The following is a 19,841-nucleotide window of genomic DNA, read 5'->3' on the forward strand; positions in this document are numbered from 1 at the left end:
TCACCCACCCCCCCTCCCCCAATTCTCCCCAGCCCCAGGGGAACACAGAGCCAATGTCACCCTCAAACTACTGCTGAGCCATAAATACAAGACCACAGGGAAGGATGGGAAAGACATCAAAGGCAACTTCCACAATGAAAAATAACCAAAGGGGGAGAGAGGGAGAGACGACTTGCGAATATCCAGTCATGCAAGTCTGCAGCCCTTGAGAACACCGGAGAATACATGCATGCATCCATGCACAGACATACACGCACATGCGATGCAATCCCTTTCACTGACCACATGTACGCACCTCCCCTGCATAAAACATACAATCCATGTGGGCGCAGGCCTGCTAGGCGATTCTCTGTTGGCTTGGCCTGATTAAAACTTCTTCTTTGAATGTCTGAAATCCCTCTCTCTGGATTGATTAACCTGACCTGTATTGAATCCTCTCTCGGGGTAAAAGACGCAGATAACTTTTTTTTCCGAAGAAGAACTCAGGACAAAGCAACGCGGGAACACAGAGACGCGAGGTGACAACTGCAGCGGTGCGCTTATAAAAAAATAACAAAGGAGTCGCGTTTTCGCTTCAGACTTGTTTGCGTCTCCAGCTCTTCATGTTTAGTCGCATTTTTCAGACGAATTTTTCAGCATTCCTGCTTGTAATGTTTAATTCAAACGCAAACAATGTATCCCAGTAAGAATAGATCAATTATTAACATTTTCATTACTCTTATTATGAGAGCTGTACAGATGTTCGCCTCTTCATCCCCGCCAGTATGCCCCCGCCAGTATGCCCCCTCCAAAGCCCCCACGACACGTCTGCTCTCTCTTCTCTCTTCTCTTGTGAAAAATCAAGGCACTTTAAAGAGGATATTTCTTGACAGTTCCAGAGTTACAGAGGAACCAAAAATAAAAATGACAAGACTACAAGTGCGTGAGTGCACGCACACACATTCGCACACGCACACACGCGCGCACATGCATGCAGCCGCTTGCACGCACATGCACACAGCAATGCGGCATCTGTTAATTGTTAGCACCTGGGATCAAAGGGTGGCTCGTGTGACCCAGAGCAATGTGCAAAGACACGGGCGAGTGTCCTTGGTGACGAGCTGACAGTTCCTCAGTATCTGAAGGCTGCATGTGTGGATTCTACATTTTATTTATCAGCTAAAAAAAAACCAGAGGAAAAAAGATAATGAGTGGTAAACCGGAATATGAGTTTTGGATAAGCTAATCAGCTCAGAAACGTAACACTGAGGTTCTGTATGTGTCTCACATAAAAAATGAAGTTTACGAGCCAACAGTTAACAATGTTGTCAGCTTTGAGCATCGCTTTCTCGTCCTCTTTTGAACGGGAAGATTGAATGAGGGCAAAAGAGATGGGGCGCTTTTAATCTGCTGGTGACAGAACAAGCCAGGGTAACTGGGCCATGGCTCTGAATGATGGAAAGGAAGGCGGCATCCCTCCTGTCGGGAGGAATGAATTTTTCGCGGGGGCGGCAATAACAGGTATGACCCCCCCTTCTTCTCCCTGCACACTGCGGAGGGGGTCTGGACCACACGCCAAGTCAGGTCAGTCGGCACAGAGTCCTAGACGGACAACTTACCCGTCAATCTTGCCACCAGCTTCTCAGATGGTCTCAAGAGGGAACGTGAAACTGCCCCCCCCCCCCACCAGGTTCAGGCTTGTCTCATTAATATCCACTCCTACCTTCCCCCTCTCTCTAGTGAGGGGAGAGAGGTTTTCAGCTCTACAGGTTACCTCGCATGCCCAAACGCAACTCACATTTACTAACTTCAGGGGGGGGTGCGTCAGCTGATTCCTCCCGTGGACTTTCTGTGACACATACAGCCCCCTCAACGTGAATCAGGAAACCCTGTTAACCCATTAATGCGAATGTCCACCAGCAGGCCCAATTCCAGTCAGTGCTGCATCTGACTAGATAACATGATCTACAAACCGAATGGACCTAGAACTTGGCAGAACAGGCAGGATGATCCATGAATTTTATTGGTTCCCACAGATCAATACATAAAACCAGTACAAAATGCACTCTTGCCTATATACGGTACTTTTCACCTTTACCTGGACTCTCCAGAGACTCTACTCCAAGCGCCCTCTGCTGGTGACACAGGACCTCAGCAGCTGATTCACAGAAACTCCTCCCAGGTATGTCAGTAGGGATATTTTGCAAGCAAAAGAAAGTTCAGCTCAGCCTGATGGCGGCGGATAAATCGGACGCGGATGTCGTCATCCTTCCCCTACGGACGGAAGGCGCTATCGCACAGATCAGTGTTAATACTCATTTCTGCGCACTGCCGCTTGTGAGAGTGGCCCTCACATCTGCAGACTGACAGGTGAGGCTCAACTGGGCACACGCCAGGCTGCCATTTCCACCTGCATGCGGAGAGATACGCAGGTCTCCTTGGGAAGGCAAGCCACTGCTATCAGCGAAATGCAGCAGCCGACGATTATCCAATTATCGCCCTCTCCTGAATGGGCACTCCACGTCACATGACTCCTCCCTATTTTCTCTTCTTCACTCTCAGATCTGCATGTCACACTATTTCTCTCCAGTACCCCCTTGCCCCCAGCAGAATGGGGGGGTAAAACTGACCAACACCACCCCCCCCCCAAAAAAAAAAAAAATTCTGGAACCACCGCCCCCCCCCCCCCCCCCGGGTGACTGAGTGCTGTCAGTGAGACCTCAGCCTCTCATGTGCCGGGTGTCAGGACCCATCGCACTCGTCGGCGCCGACGCCAGAGCCCAGCTGTCTGCCCGCACGGCCAACATTGTGTAGGAGGAGAAAGCCAGAAGCAGAAAAAAACACTAAGAAATTAAAGGTGTACGCCCATCACAGAGCACCAGCAGAGGATGGATCACTTCTCATCCGTACAGCTGTACAACAGGAATTTGTTACCTGTGGTAATTTTTTTAATCCCCCCCCCCCTTCCCTCCCCACCGTTCACCCAATGGAAAAAAGGTCGGGGGGAGCAGTGTGCTGCTGTCAGTTATGCTGTGTTGCATTTTCCCCTGTAAACATCGTGGTGTTTGTGTGGCTCCACTCTTCCTCTCCTCTGCCTCTCCGCCACACTCCAGCAATTCCTGCAAACGCTTTCCTGTCATATTAACTAACAGTTGCCCATACGACAGCTGTATGGAAAAAGGCCTTGGAATCTGAGGCCTCTCTGTTGCAGGGATTTACGCTCCCTCAGTGTCGGAAAGTGCACTCATTTCCACTCTTTATTCGATTGTACACTTGGAGAGAAAAGGGAATAGGCTTTAATCAATGCTACAATTTTGCTTGTCATACTTATTTGCATGTGCAAGGTAACTGAATCCAGTCATACATCATCTAGATTTTTTCCTAATATAATGTAACTTGTTTTGCATAGTTGTGCATTTGTTAAATACTTTAAAAAACGTATTCACTAATCAATTTTGACAAAAATGGGATCGATGCTGTCTCTCGACTGATTGTCGCTGTTGTAAGATCAGGTCCTGACGTCTCCAGTCCAATAGAAGTATATATAGATTGTCATATATACTGTGCGGATTTACCATTCAAAACTATTTTAACAACGCAATTAAGAGGTTAGATACAACAAACACAGGCAGGTCATGCAGTCCAGAAGCACAGTGGAGTCATACTCCTAAGCACAGTGCACTTTTGGGTAGAATTCTAGGGAAGCTCATTTGAACTTAGGAACTGGTACGCAATACCACAAATGTGGCCAAAGAACCATACCACGTTCAACCACAAAACTCGTGAATAAATTCATAAATGTAAGCAACAAAACCAAGTTGCAAGTCTCTAAAACGCAAAACTAGCTTTTTTGCAACGTGTATGCAGTTTCAAATAGCGCGTGCATAACTTACCAATATGTAACACGATAATTACATGTCTTTTAATATGTTTTTTTTTCTCAATTCTAACACACGTATTGCTTAAAACACACAATGGAACATAGAGAAGTATTATCACAGTTCAATAAATAAGGCACTTGCCGACTTTGTGAGCTAACTGTGGTCATAACAGGCAGACAGCATCTGTAATTATTTTTTCGGTCAGTGGTATTTTCTTTTGAAATATGTATATAGCTGTGAGAAAGATCTTTACAACACCAAGAGACAAACGTAAAATGATTTTTAAAAATTAACATTAAAGTGTACGTAAAGCAGTCATAGACTATAACTAGAAATATTGTAAATCCAATAGGAATAAAATAGTATTTTCAATTAAATTATTTCCGTGTCAATTTCCTACACTATATAACCGTACTGAAATCAACATTCACAATCTATGACGCCCGCAGTTATAAAGTGGCCAGTTAGCTAGATAGCAACATATTAAATATATATGAAAACTAAATATAGATACCTATGCCTCAACTAAAATATCTAAATTGCAAGAAATCATTTGAACAAAAACGGACTCATTTACTTTAATGTTTCTTTCAAATGATTAAAAACAAAAGAAAAAAACCGGTTTACTTCGACAATTAATGGGTTAAGAGTAAAGTGAACTGAATTGTAAGAAGTTGGTTTCCAGGGGAACTATTCTTACTGTTCCAGCTGAGCTGGGCAAAACCAACAGCCGCTCAGCAAGAGGGGGGAGCTGATTTAGACAAAAGTAAATTCATTGAAATTTACTTAGTTTAAATGGTGTAAAGATAGCGTATAAATAAATAGGTTTAGGGAAGTGTCCTTTGTTTTCCAAACGTTTTCTGAATGGCAAGGAAATATATTTCTCGATTTTGTTTTCGTGCTTTCCCCCACAGCAACGCAATGCTGGCGGCCCTGCCAAGTCAGTTTGAAAAGATCAGACAAAGGCAGCAGGAAGCCCCTCGGCTTGGCAATGCGAGCGAGCGGAGCGCAAATGCAAAGCGAAACCTTTCTCTTTTACGATTGCAGTGGGAAGAGACGCCGTAACGTGTCCGAATATACCCCGTCTGAGTATTAGTAGAATTTTTAAACGTCTTTTTGAAAATGTACGACCGTCTGGATCCCAGCGACGACCGAAAAGGCTCCTCGCAGCACAAAACGGGTATTGCTGTCTGATGGTTGTACTGTTTTCCTCGTTTGGTTGAGGCTTGTATTGGATACTAGCTTTTTGGCTTTTTGCATTTGAATCCTACTGCGCAACCCAGACGCATCACGTGGGACGTGGAGTTCATCGATTTGTTCAAATATATATCTGTATACATACGTAAGGAAAACGGGAAAGCTTGCTAAGAGAAAAAGATTTCGGGATAAAGGACGGGAGCGTCACGGAAACACAACGGTTGGGTTAACCAAGATTTTTTTTTATGTAAGAATAAAATGGAGACGCACATTTCGTGCCTCTTCCCAGAAATTTTGGCTATGATTTTCAGTTACTTGGATGTAAGGGACAAAGGTAGGGTGGCCCAAGTGTGTACGGCGTGGAGGGACGCGTCTTACCACAAGTCGGTGTGGCGGGGGGTGGAAGCCAAGTTGCATTTGCGGAGGGCCAACCCGTCCCTCTTCCCCAGCCTCCAGGCCCGGGGAATCAGGAGGGTGCAGATCCTCAGCCTAAGGCGCAGTCTGAGCTACGTGATACAAGGGATGCCAAATATCGAGAGCCTGAACCTCAGTGGCTGCTACAACTTAACAGATAACGGCCTTGGGCATGCTTTCGTGCAGGAAATACCTTCCCTGCGGGTGCTGAACCTTAGCCTCTGCAAGCAGATCACGGACTCCAGCCTGGGCAGGATAGCTCAGTATCTGAAAAACCTCGAGGTCTTGGAACTTGGCGGCTGTAGCAACATCACGAACACCGGTTTATTACTCATCGCTTGGGGTTTGCACAGACTCAAGAGCCTGAATCTGCGCAGTTGCCGGCATGTGTCAGATGTTGGCATCGGGCACCTGGCCGGCATGACCCGGAGTGCGGCGGAAGGATGTCTCAACCTGGAGTACCTGACCTTACAGGACTGTCAGAAGCTGACGGACCTGTCTCTAAAACACATCTCCAAGGGCCTGACCAAGCTCAAAGTTCTCAATCTTAGCTTCTGCGGCGGGATCTCGGACGCCGGTATGATTCACCTGTCCCACATGACCAGTCTCTGGAGCCTTAACCTTAGGTCCTGTGACAACATAAGTGACACAGGAATCATGCATCTGGCCATGGGGACGCTGAGGCTGCTGGGTCTCGACGTGTCCTTTTGCGACAAGATTGGCGACCAAAGCCTGGCTTACATAGCCCAGGGCCTTTACCAGCTAAAATCTTTATCCCTGTGTTCGTGCCACATAAGTGACGATGGCATCAACAGGATGGTGCGCCAAATGCACGAACTGAGAACGCTGAATATTGGCCAGTGCGTACGGATTACAGACAAAGGACTTGAGCTCATTGCTGACCATCTGACTCAATTGACTGGAATCGATCTTTATGGATGTACAAAAATCACTAAAAGGGGACTGGAGAGGATAACGCAGCTCCCCTGCCTTAAAGTTTTAAACCTTGGACTTTGGCAGATGACCGAAAGTGAAAAAGTGAGGTGAAACTTGCAAGACTCGGGGTAGACGGTAGGGGAGGGGGGAAAGGGGGAGGGGTGAGTGGGCGGGGGAATTCTTTATTTAAAAAAAATCTTGTTTGCTGAACAACAATTTAAGTATTTTAATGTATTAAAAGTACGTAACTGTGACTTAAATTCCGCCTACTAGATGATAAAAAATATTCAGTATCATTAACGGTATTCCTACTGTGGTACGGACATTGTTTCGAACTTTTACATTTCGCAAAAGTCACAATATTAAAGTTATTTCCTCCTCCCCCAAGTATAACGTCTAAAACATTTTGGCTACCTCGCTCATTTTCCCTACCTTATTATAAATCCTGTATTCTTTAAAAGAGACAATTTGTGCCTAGAAATAATCCCCCTCCCCCACCGCGTCTCTTGAGAATTACAAAAAGAATGGTTCTTTAACTACCTTTGTTAATTTTCCATCAAATACTTACAATAATAGAAACGAAAATGTTTCTAAGCACAGACTGCTTAATCCAGACAATGGCAAGTTTATGCAAATTTGGATAAAATACAGATTTTTGGATACAAAAAGCCTTTTTGTTTTAGCACAACTTGCAGGCCGCGAAGCCTTGAATTCAAGCTTTGAATAAGGGGTCCCTTCAGCTGATGTATTTATGCTTATGTAAGCAGATTAAAAAAATAGCTGTAATTCAGAGCGTCGTACTTCAAATTGAAGTGATTGTTTTCCTTTTAAAAATGATCTTTCGCAAATCGGCTTTTTGTTCGAGTAATTTCTGCGAGTTGAACATCTGATTTGCTTTCTTCTCTCCCACAATAAACGGGCAATAGGGGAAAAAAACATCTCGGTCCCTCATCTAAATTGGGAGCAAGACGTTGCCGTATATATATATTCTTTCCACGGTTAACAAGCAATGCGTGTCAGGCCTATGTAACATGATGTATCGACCTGCAACATTCAAGTCCTGCTGAGAAGCTACTGTGTTAAAATGTACTGTATGTGTATTTGTAAAAAAAAAATCTGAAATTAAATTGTTTTATATTCTTACAGTAAACATTAAAGTCGATATTTATATAATAAAGGATGGAGAATATGCAGCGTTTCTAAAAGGTTATTTGATTGTAAATTCTTTTGTTTAGTATCACTGGTTTTGCTGGAGCGGTCCGGTGAGTCTTAATGGTTTTAAGCGAGTGCCTTGCCGCGAAAACAGGGACCGTAACACCGACGCTTTTTAGGCATCTACTCGGCACCGTAAAGGTCGGCTTTAGCCGCAAAAAATTCATCCCTGTATTTTAAATATAATTTAAATAGTTTTTAAGATAATAAAATTGAGAAGATTTATACGCATCTACGGACTTGATATATTATTCACAAAGAAATTCAAAATGGTCGCTTCCTGTCGTCTTTTTTTTTTGTGTGTTTATTAAAATACCAGATATTTATTAGATCGGGCTACTGTTTTAAGCGTCTCTCGCGGAATGCGACGTACGAGTACCGTTATCGAAACGATTTCCCATATGGCGAGTGCGCCTATACATTATTTTACAATTAAAAGGATAAAATCGTCAGCGGTTTATTTAGTGACAATCGCGTTTTCGTCAGTGTTTAAAAGCACGGGTCCCGAATAGTTGCCATTGTTCCCCGAAGTTAAGAAGCCAGGTTTAGGTTTTCTTCTGTGTGCCCAGTCACGCATAGCAGATCTGAGACCGGGAGGCTCCCTTAGGACTGTTTCCCTTACCCGCCAGCCCCCTTTTCCCCTCCCGACAGACACTTTTTAAACATTCTTCACCATCATTCAAACCATTTAAGCTTTCTTCTTTCTCCCCCTTTCATGCGGAGGGGTGTGGGGCTTTCCTCTCCATAAATAGACTAAGGAGAGGAATTCGCTCTTTTACATACCGGCTAAGTGTCCTCGCACCTCGGGCTTTCGGGGCTGCGGGGCGGCTTTGCGTCCCCGTATTCCTGTCCGCTTCGGGACAGACATGCATTTTTATCGTATGGTTTCGTGGTAAAGACGCCAATCAATCAGGGCGTAATTGCGTTTACCTTTTAGAAATAACTTGCTGTTACTAAATAACGTGTTTCCTACATTCTACAGTAGGTCATGCCGCCACCCCCGGCAAAAGTTGGATATTCGTCATCCGCTTTGCGTATAATCTACGGTATCTTTACTCCATAGACTTCATTAAAACGATCTGGAAACTATTACCTTCAGGTTTGAAAGCGGTAGGAAAGGTGTGCAGTGAAAACTAATGTCAACACTACGATTAACTGTTTAAGTGCTTTTTCTGCAATTGCAATTCTGCTATATGTGTCTTATCTACTTTTAGGCGATCGTTTTTAATAACGATTCTATTTTCTTTCACAGAATCTAAAACCTTTTATAACCCATGAGTGGGTAACAAATTTATGTGTCGAGTTACTTAAAATTTTTTTGTTACAGCACATTTGGATAAATTGCTGGTTTCAGTGCATAGTCAATTCAGATATCTATGAAACTGATGCATGTATATAGATACATAACATACTATATACACAAGCAAAAAAATTTCCGTAATGAAACTTGCAGTCCGAAAGACTTTCTGATGTCTGCCGCATATTGCTGAGAAATGCTAAAGAATGTCTGAGTCACTCTTGACTTCGGACTGCCAAACTTGAGGGGGTAGTGTTAAAAATCTCGACCGGCGCGGCGAGGTGTGGAGGCAGACGCTCCCACTGTACAGCTGTAGTCAGGCCTTCTGGCGTTTAACAGCAGCGCGGACATTCGGCTTCGGTTAAAGCCACCCTGATTTGACATGGTCCAAACTACTTTGGGGGGGCTGAGTGTAGGATGAGCCAAGCTAGGGAGTGGCACGTTGATCTCATATAACAGATATCCAGCTATTCAGCTATCAGGATGTTAGTTCTGTTGCCGAATGTACAATCTATGTTTAAACCTAATGTGACATTTCATCTTCACTTTATTGTGAGGTGATGGGCGTTCAGCAGAGTGCCGCATGGAATACGGAGCTCTTAGCGCACGGACTGTACATTCGTGGTGATGGGCGCCTGGTGCCCATGGCGTCCGGCTTTGGGGCTTGTGGCGGTGACACTAAGCCGCGGAAGCCGGTCCGGCCATTGTTCCAGCCTTTTAGGCTCGCTAAAGATTCAGCAAGTGTTTAGCAAAATCCACAGCTGCTGTCACGGGGGTTTGAGCAAAACCCAGCCTGAAAGCAACACGCCAGTCTTAACCTTTTTTTTTTTTTTTTTGTTTTTCCCCTGCTCCTTCCTCTTCGCCTAGACGACTGGTAAAAATTGCATCAGCCGGCGATGTCGGCCCCTTCTGGCATATTTAACACATAGGCCTGAGTGCAAAGGTCCTGATGGTGAATATTATTTTTAGAGCTAGTTCCAGAAAAAAAACCCTAAAACCAAATGGAATTTTCCCACCTTGGAACTTGTGTGTGTGGGGGGGGTCCCATTCCCAACGTATATCAAATCGCCATTCCATACCTGTAGGGGCATCTGGGTTGTTGTGTAGTGGGGTTGTTTGGCCATGGTGTGGCCTGTATTCAGACCCATAAAGTTGATGTAAATGACGCCTTTGCTTTGTACAATCTGAGGCCTTGGACCTCACATTTCTACAACGCGACATTAAACACCTAAATACATTCCTGCTTATGCTACATGCGATTCGAAGAATGATGTTTTTCAAAAATTTAATTTAGATCTTCTCCGGGGAGGGAAGGATGGGGTTGTTAGGCTGCCCGGTGAAAGATGAGGATTTGGGGCCAGAGACGGACCCGTTGCTGTGGAGACGGGTCCCGTCAGAGCAGGTATATCGCATGTCACTCGCTGGGGATCGACAGGTTTACTTTCAGCACGTTCAGTCCAAACAGGTGATGAGCGTGGAGCAGACTTTCAAGGTTGCTCCGCACGTCAAGGGCGTAGGTAGCGTACAATATAATCCAGGAAAAAAAATACCCCCACCCCAGCACTGGAGGTGGGATATTATCTTTCAGGCTCTGAATTGTGTTTCTGGGCTTTAACGAGGAAGACCAGCTTCACGCCTGCCTTCACTGCACCTTGGTGGGTCAGGAGATCCTGCTGGACTAAAGTCACATGCCCCACCCTTCCAACCCTCCCGCTCGAGGCGAGAACTCCTGAGGTCTGGCTGGCGCACCGGAGTCCCCCCCCCGCCCAGCAGAGGTCCACTTCAGCCCCCTTCTCTCACATGCAGAGGGGAAGCCTTCTGCTGCCTGGTAACTCAACCGCTTCAAGCTGTCAAAACACTCAGCATGGAAAAAAAAAGGGGGGGGGGGGACATCGCTGCCATTCGATTGGCTGATAGAAGCGTCAGTTATGGAGTGGTTGCTTCCTCATTGGAGGAGCTTGGAAAAATGCCCTCAACTTTTTCCCCTATTACATTATAAAACTCCATTGTTTATTGTAGGGACAGTTCCTCATGCTGTGCACTGTCCGCTTTCTTATAGAATGACACACAATGATTGTACACCACTGGAAAGCACTATTCATAGGTACCACCATTATACCAAAGGTAGGATTTAAACAATAGTAAAAACAATTCAAAGTCATAAAGCCTAATCATTTTTTTAAGTATTTCTTAAAGTTTTGGTAAACCGTATTAAGCCGAATCCACAATTTAGCATAAACTTTCCATAACATTTCTCTGCTATAAATGACAGCTCAATATCCTCAAAATGGGTTGAATGGATCAAATTCTTAATTAAAATGTATGTATCCAAAATGATCACAAGCTGGGTACGACCTTGATTCCTCGCAGAAAGGAGCTGCTAAGTTTAGCTGGGAAATCCGGGCACTAATCGCGGTTTCAATGTGCTCCTATGGGTGTGCTCCCAAGTTAGCTCAGTCCCACTAATGTGCTTCCCACAGCCTGCACCCATTAGCCACTTCCAGATAGCGCCATCCCCATTATCCTACTCCCAGTTAGCCTGGGACCGTTAGCCCACTCCGCGGCTCCGTGCTCATTTGCCCAGCGCCCGTTAGCCTGCTCTTCGTTATCCCGTTCCTCATTAGCGCACTCCCCGTTACCCGAGGTGCTCCAGGCTCTCTACTCCAGAGGAGATAAGCGGGCTTTGCGGTGGGGGGGGGGGGGATGGGGGGGCAGCAGAGGAGTGTGCAGACACAGGCCGTATGTCACACACCGGGCCTGTGCCAAGAGTGTGCTGCCTGGGGCGATCGCAGTGGAGAGGTGGCATTGTCTGGGGGGGGGGGGGAGGAGGAGGAGCGTGTGGGGGGGGGTCCATTCATTGTGTGAGTGTGTATGTGTGAGAGAGAGAGAATGAGAAGGGGGAGATTGGATCAGTGGCTCAGAGTGAAGGTGAGGGAGGGGCCGGTCACTCCTTACGTGTGCTGGGAAGTGTCCCACACAAAGGTGGGATTGTGTGCAGCCCCATTCGGCGTGCCGGTTACAGGACTGAGGAACTGTGACCGAAATCTTTGCTGGTTCAAGTCTCAGGCAATAGACTGCTATTGTACCCGAGACGTAGCTTAAAAAAACATAATATTTGGCTGTACAAACAGGTAAACAAACTGTACAGATAACCTCTTTGGACAAAAGTCTGATAAGCAATTAATAATTAACAGTTCATGTGTGCGAGTGGAGAGAATATAGTCATAAGGATCCTGGGTGTGTGTGTGTGTGTGTGGGGCAAGGGACTCTGGGACTTTGACAAACTGGTAAGAGGAGGAGCAGAGAGGAGGAGAGCGAGAGAGAGAGAGGGGCAGAGTGATGGATGACAGCCAGAGGAGGGAGGCACTCCGCTACACGTGTGTCTAATCTCCATAACGACACGTTTCCCCTTTCAGGGGCAGCCTCCGCCACCACTGCCTCAGCCTTTCACAGCTAGCAGAAAGTGAGGACCATGTCTGTGTCTGGATTAAGTGGAATCAACCCTGAGCTGCAAGACGTATGTCATATACACTTTTATATATAAACTGGGTGGGAATTTTCACTGTTTATCGCAACTCGAGCTGAAATTTAGCATGGAGGCATGTAGAGAGAGAGAGAGAGAGCAAGACTGCTGCCTTAATTATTAAAATACCTTGTTTATTTCCAAGGTGTGTATTTAGGACAGAGAGTATAAAGGCTGCAGACAGGAAATGAAATGGCAGGCTCAGGAGATAAGGATTCTGTTGCATAACCATGACCATTTTAGATGAAGTCTACAGGAAATAAATACATATCCTAGTTTTACGCTAAACTTCCCCATGAAACACAAGTGAATACTAGACAGAAACACTTTAAAACAAAAATCATTTCAATGGATGTACAGGGAGTCAGCAAAATGCTTCTCTCTCTCTTTTTCTTTTACTACTGGCCCGACGGCTTCCACATTGAAGCTGAAATGTGGATGAAGCAACATTTCACAAACAGGAAGCGAGCAGGGTCTCTGGAGCATAAAGAGAAATAGACCAGTTGGATCAGGTTTAGTGTCTTTACCCCTTCAGTAATTCTCTCAATACAGATGGAAGGAGGGGAGGAGTGTACCGCTCATAGCTACATTCAGGGAGTTTGGGTTGTCTGTCTTGCTGAAGGACAAATTAGCCTGTGAGGTATCAGCTATTCTACTTCTGTGGGGAGAATCTCCCTTCTTGCCATTTAGGTCGCAACTTTGGTGAAGCACTGAAATATCACACGTGCCAAGATTCATGCATGTTTACGTTTACGCACAAAGTCAACGGTACATCAGAGGAAATCCGGAGTTTTATCAACGTAACGCGACATTTTTATAATTTCTTTGTCCCACCCTTCAATTAAATCACCGACTTATTTGTGTGTAAACGGTGTATCTGCCATAAATGATAATTCAGCCTGAACCATGACTCCAGCCCAGTCTACACCACGCTCTACCTTAACCTTGACATCAGCCAGCTCTTCTAACTCGATACGACCCCACCTTTAAACAGCTAATTTACCCCACGCCCAGAAATGCCTCATCTAGACAAAATCAAACATATACTTTATTCAGGGGCATGGTGGCTGTTCACCCAACGCACACAACAAGGCCACGTTCTCCAAGATAAACAGGCGATGCCGAGTGCAACACAATTAGGACCTGCCTGTTACACTCCAGTGCCCAGTGACAGTGACCTATTAAGCTTATTTTGGGATGCGGTGTACAGTAAGTAACACTAATTAGCTACAATGGCAGTGATGCTGTGGACAACGGTGATGCAGAGCTGCGTGAAGGTCTTACGCCGGGCGCCGCGGGTCGTGCTCGCGCTTGTCTCCGCAGATGTGCCGAGCGAGAGCCTGATTTTTGCTGATGGGTCTCACCTGGATAAAGGTACACCTGGCTGGGAGGGGCGGGGGGCGTGTGGGCTGCTGGTGGAGCTGGTCCAGATCTCGTAAAATGTGCCTTCTGGGGCCCGGATAAAGGGCTCTAATGGCTGCATTTAGAGAAACGTGCATTTTTACGATTAACTACAGCAGTGACACAAGTGGAGGCAGTTCACACTTCTCCACTTGACCATCACCACACACACACACACACACACACCGATTGTACTAACCAGCACTTTCACAGGCATCACATGTCACCCTTCATCCAATTAAAATGCAACCTTTAATCTAGTTATTTCAGTTTTATTGCAGGTGTGTTGTTTGTTTACGAGTCCCAAGTGCATTCCAGGGGGAGATTTAACACGGCATGTTTTAAAGCTATTCCTCCGAGACGAGCGGCAGTGCTTCAGAGACTTAGGTAGAGGCGTGGGGGTGGCGGGAGGGTAGAATTTTGTGGAAATCTTCAGTACTGGGGGAGAAGGGAAAAAAATAAAAAAAAATCAGACGGAAAGAGACGGTGAAAAAAAATAAAATAATACAGAGCAGAGCCCAATCTGTCTGGCTTTAATTCAAAGCACACAGTCCGCAGTCGACCGGCGTAGTTTTGTCCGACCATCTTGCTCATGTTTGAAGGATCAGGCCTCAGTGACATAAGCAAAAGAAGCTCTGCATGTGAGATCACAGCCAATTAAATTTACAGCTTCTCATTGAGTGGGAGCCAGGCCAAGATCTTCTGGAAAAGTTGGGTCTCAGAAAAGGATGGTGGGGGGGGGGGATGGGCTCCTCACAGCCACACGCGACACGTCCGCAGACGGCCGGCCTGCAAGCTAAACGGGGGCCCGAAGAGCAACATCTAAATACGCTTCTAATAGCAATGACGCAAATGCTGCCCTAGTTTGAAGCCAGCGCGCTGGCCACTGCCCCAAGAGCGCTCTCTTCTGCCTCAGATTCACGGGAAACGTCGGGGATTCAAGGTGGAAAGGCAGCACCCACTGCAATTAAAGCATGTGAAGAATTTAAATGTCCAATGACGTCTATCCACTCGGTGCACGCTGTAAATACAATGTGGTACACTTGTTCATCATAATTTCATACTAATAGACCAATTTAGATTATGAACAGTCATAAATTCAATAGCCGTTCAGCCACTGGTGTTGAAAGTGGTAACATGAAAGTTAAACCCAATTTTTTGACCAGTAGACCCAACAAAGGAAAGTCGCCAAACGGCCCACAATGCCTCTGGCCTGTTGAGCAGACAGACAGCAGGCTCCAGGACGTGGGACGTGCTTAGCTCAGCGTGGCGGTCACGGTAACGAGGACACGTCGCTCGGAGACAATGGGCAGGGACTGACAAAATGATGGGGGGGGGCGGAGGAGACACCAAACTAGGAACATCTCCAGCAGCAGTGGCAGGGACAGCGGGGGGGGTGGGCTACTGCTGGCAGCGGTCAGCTCTGGTGATTGCGAGGAAAGGCTCCACGCTGCCCCCCCTGGACTGACCAGCATACTACACTGTGAGCCCCATAGCTCCCAGCGGGAAAAAATTCCCTCATTCCCCGCATTCCGCACACATTCCACTTCTGGTTTCACCCCACAGCCCCCACCCCTCAGCACTCCACAGGAGGGGAAGGGGGTTCGTCAGCCCCCCCCCCGCCCAATAACAGAAGGCTCTCTTGCATTGTACAACAGATTTTTATTTTCCAGCACAGTTTTTGTAATTATGAAATAGTGCTTTTAAGGAGATGCTGCTTTCCTCCATTTGGAGGCTGGTTTCGGCAGCCCAGCACGTTACGAACGATTTGCTTGATGCTTGACGGAGGAACACGACAGTATTATTAATCTCACATCCCGAAATGTCAATGCAGTGTTTGTTTAAACAGAACAAAAGTGCACTGCATCGAACGTTCGTTCTGAAAAGGTTATCTTCGCTCATTTACGGATATTTATGGATAGACAGCCACACTTTCTATGCGACTCGGCACAGAACAACAAGAATTGTGACTAACGGCGACCATGTCAGATTATACGTTTTGAATCAAAAATCTCTTGGTCTTCATGTGCATCTGCTGTCCTGCTTTAAACGTCAGGACAGCGACTGTGCGTTCTGCTCGCTGGTGAGCCAGCCGCTGTGTCCTTGCTCATTTGTTCGGCTTTGCATTCCCACGGTAACCCAAACGCCGGCAGCACACGCGATGTGGCCTTCTGTTTGAATCCCCCCCACTACCTCGAGACACGTGATAGTTCTCCGATCGCCTTCAGAGGTCAGCTGAGGGGAGACCCTAGAGGAAAACCAAGTCTTTAATTAGGTTTCAAACTGTACCCAACAAGTAGCCCATGCGATTTCCACCACTCACGCTACAATATGTTTTTAAGCTCGATTATATGGTATTACAACCAGCATGCATGTACATTGGACTACGTATATCAGTATGATGAGCTAAATACCCAGAGACCCATCAAACGTCCTAAATTATCACCCCTTACAGTCACTCAGCTGATATGTTCATTAAAAGCAAATGATAAAATTATCGATCATACAGTTTAATATGGCATCTTTTTCAAGCTGGACCGAGGCAGTGTGTGTCAGACCTTCTGTACATCAAAAGTTCAAAAGCAGCGTCCCAGGGTCTGACCTTGGCCAAAGGTACAACAGGAGTACCCCCCCACTGGGATTTCGAAGTACACTGATTTGCACTTAATTCCATGATAATAGCAAACTGGACTGATGACCTAAATTACAGAAGCACAACCCCCCCCCCCCCCGCATCAGCATACTAAACAAGCTGGCACCAGCACACCGCCGATCCCGCCACATATCATACTGCGATAGACGAACCCCAGAATGATCCAGGCATGACATTCACATAACAGACAGACTGCAGAGTGAACGTGAGGATTGGGTTAATGTCACGCACACAGGAGTCCGGATCTCTCCGGTGGACTGACAGACACACACAGGTATTTTCCTAGCCAATTACACAATCCAGTATGATATGATAAAATACTTGTATTCACTGTAGACAATAAAACCTAATTCTAATGAAATTCCCAGGTATGGCTTATCTGTCAGCTGGACCAATCAGGGTGGAGCAAGGGTGATGTTATGAAAGCCAGGCAGAGCGATCACAGGGGCAACTGGGTGTAGCGACCCAGACCGATAAACAGGTATAGGAGGAGAGGGGGCTGGCCATTCCAGCCCCCCCCCCAGGCCTCCCAAGACGATGGTGCATTTCTGATTTAGGAAGTGCTATTCATCACGGCCCGGGCCCCAGTCAGTCTGCCTGTCACAAGCAGAGCGGGCCGACGACCAGGAGCATTCTGGAAGCCAGTGGTGTGGAGCCCAGGCTGGGAACATGAGTCATGCCCAGCCCAGCCCACTCCCCCCCCCCTTTCGAAACCTCCCCCTCACACTGCAGAGCCCTCCTCCCAGCCAGGGGAGAAGTTCAGCCCAGTGCAGCTCGTCTCTCTGCCAGTCAGGGCCAACAGCAGCAAGCCTGATAGATGATATGTGGTTTGGTTCCTCTTACACTGTTGGTGGCTGGCGGAGTGGAACCATAGATAGAGCAAGTGTGTGTGTGTGTGTGTGTGTGTGTGTGTGTGTGAGAGAGAGAGAGAGAGAGAGAGGGAGGTTCAGTTTCCTGAATTGGGTTTTAATGCGACTTTAATCTGGTATTTCCTCTCCTGCGACGATCCTGGTGGGCCGTGTGGGAATCACCGCTTGCGCCGCCGGCATTCACGCCGAGCGCTACGCCCACCTGCCAGGCTTGTCCGCACTGGCATCCCGAGCCAGACTCCACTGCACCAGAGCGAGACCAGGGGCACTGAGGGGCATGTCCATCACCCGTGCCGGTGAGCAGAGCAGTCAGGCAGCCAGTGTAGGCTGACGCTGAGTCTGGCACCCCCACTCCCAGTGCAGTCCCCCATGTCAGTGCAGGGCGACCAGCGGAGATGCTGGGTGCTTAAAGGGCACCAGTCACAGCATGAGCTTCTGAAGGCAGCTTCTGATTCCAGGTGCACCGTCGCTCTTCCAGATCCATCTGCACTCGGCCAGCTGCCGACCTTCCGAGGCCCCAACAACCACGCAGCATTTCCGGATTTCCCCTGCTTAATGTAGCCTGGATGCTGTTACCCGGGAGCCAATCAGATCCCTCGTAAAATAATACATTCAGATTAAGGGTGAGCAGGCAAACAGGACCCGAGTTAAAGGGCAGGTTGAAAGTACCTTGGCAGCCACGCTGACAGCACCACCCACGCTCTCTCGCCATCCCCTCAGCCCCCCCCCGCCCCCCCGTCTCCGTGTGTGACTAGGCATGCTCCGCTCCACTTGCGCTGGAAGCAGTCTGCCAGGCTGTGGCTCGCATCCAGCTAAAAACGAGGTGCCGCATCTCGTGGGACGGCTGGCGGGGTGCAAACAAACAAACAAACAAACCTAGTGAAAAACAAAACAAAAAAATAAAAATAAAAAAATAAAAGCTATCACGCTACATACCCTTCACTTCTCCCACTCCGCCTGGCCAGTCACCTGTAATGCCCCCCCCCCCCTCCCCGAGGCAGTTGGCCAAAGAGGGGGTGCCGAATGTGTCCCTCGGCCCCCGGAGGAGGACCAGAGGATGAAGAGCCTTTCATCCTCCCGACAGAATTAATCACCAAAAGCCTGCAAGCTGCCAGCCAGGAGCAGAGACTCTCAGCCAAGAGGGATTCTGGCTCCGCACCAGGCCTGTCCCTGCAGGAGCTTCACTCAGATCAAAGTCGGCTGCCTTTTCCTCCGCCTTCTCCCTTTTTCCCCCCCTCCTTTTTTTCTGGAAAGAGTGATTACGGAACATTTTGAAGCGGGGTGTGCGGGGGGGTGGGGGGGTGATGGTGCAGGGAGTGGAGCTTTCAAGATTCACAAAGTATAATCAGATGAATGATGTCACCCCGGGTTTTGGCCGGACGCTCCTCGAGCCTACCCAACCACCTGTGCTCGCCCCCTGCCCGGCTGTTACCTTGCCGAACAATCGTCCCCATGGCAACCAGCGGCCAATGAGGTGTCTGTCACTCAGGTCAGAGAAGCTCTTCGGGGTGGTGGCAGTAGAATGCCTCTTCGCGATGGGAAAGCGCTTCAGAGAGGACAGCGGGGCTCTGCTGCTGCTGCCAGTCTTTGCCTGCCGTCGCTGGCCACGGACTCCCCCGCCTCGCCCGGCTCCTGGGAGAGCAGCCTTCATCTTCCTCTGGCCCGACCTTCCCTCCGGGGTCCCCCGCCTCCGCCGGAGAGCCGTGCACATTCAATTAGCTCGGCCCAAGTGTCACATCGCCTTCTGCGCTCAGGATGACTTGGACCCGGGAGGTACAGCGGCGCCACCTACTGGGTTTTTTTTTTTTAAATATATATATATATATAGTTTTTAGAGATGAAGTGGATCTCGGCGCCATTTCTGCACAGCATCAAGGCGCTGATGAACTTGGCCATTACTGAGAAGATGAATTGGGGGAAAAAAAAAAAAAAGATGGCCCCTTTTTCTAGGACGCTGAGAGCCATAGGAGCCAGATGGAGACAGATTGATTCCACAGCATCGGGTCCAGCACGAGGACCAGCACCAGAACAGCTCAAACATCCAGAGCGGCTCATCTCCACAGAGACCTGCTGAGCCAGACTGATTACTCGCTGGACCCCATCCAGATAAACACGCAGATTTGGCATCTCGGCCTGATCGGCGGAGAGCTGCGATCCCACCCCCCTCCCCACCCAACAATCCATTCCCACCAGGGTGTCACCCAAACTCCACCCCCCCCCCCCTACTTCCCGCCCCTCCCTGCTCTGTGAAGCTGCGGGCAACGTGGCTACTTATAGCCCCCCATAAATCAACCTGTCATATCTGGTCATGCTGGCTGCATTGCTGAGCTTGGGGCAAATTAACCCTGTGTCTCAAAACACGACGTGTGGTGAAACTCATACAGCATGACCTGTGAGTAAGCCTCCGCGGGATTTTTTTGTTTTTTGGGGTGGGGGGGAGGGGGGGGGGCGTAGGACTGAGCAATGCGACAATGCGAGG

At 47.7% G+C, this 19,841-nt stretch overlaps 2 protein-coding genes across 2 annotated transcripts in view; one reads left to right on the top strand and one right to left on the bottom strand.

Moving 5' to 3' along the window:
• The window catches only part of wnt5b (wingless-type MMTV integration site family, member 5b), a 52,720-nt gene that overhangs the window by 15,672 nt on the left and 17,207 nt on the right, over positions 1-19,841 (bottom strand). The window lies entirely within an intron of this gene.
• fbxl14b (F-box and leucine-rich repeat protein 14b) lies at positions 4,800-6,547 on the top strand. Its single transcript, XM_049008804.1, has one exon. The coding sequence runs from the start codon at positions 5,316-5,318 to the stop codon at positions 6,516-6,518; it is 1,203 nt and encodes a 400-aa protein (XP_048864761.1). The 5' UTR covers positions 4,800-5,315; the 3' UTR covers positions 6,519-6,547.

This window comes from Brienomyrus brachyistius, chromosome 3, assembly GCF_023856365.1.
Source record: "Brienomyrus brachyistius isolate T26 chromosome 3, BBRACH_0.4, whole genome shotgun sequence".
Lineage (NCBI taxonomy): Eukaryota > Metazoa > Chordata > Actinopteri > Osteoglossiformes > Mormyridae > Brienomyrus > Brienomyrus brachyistius.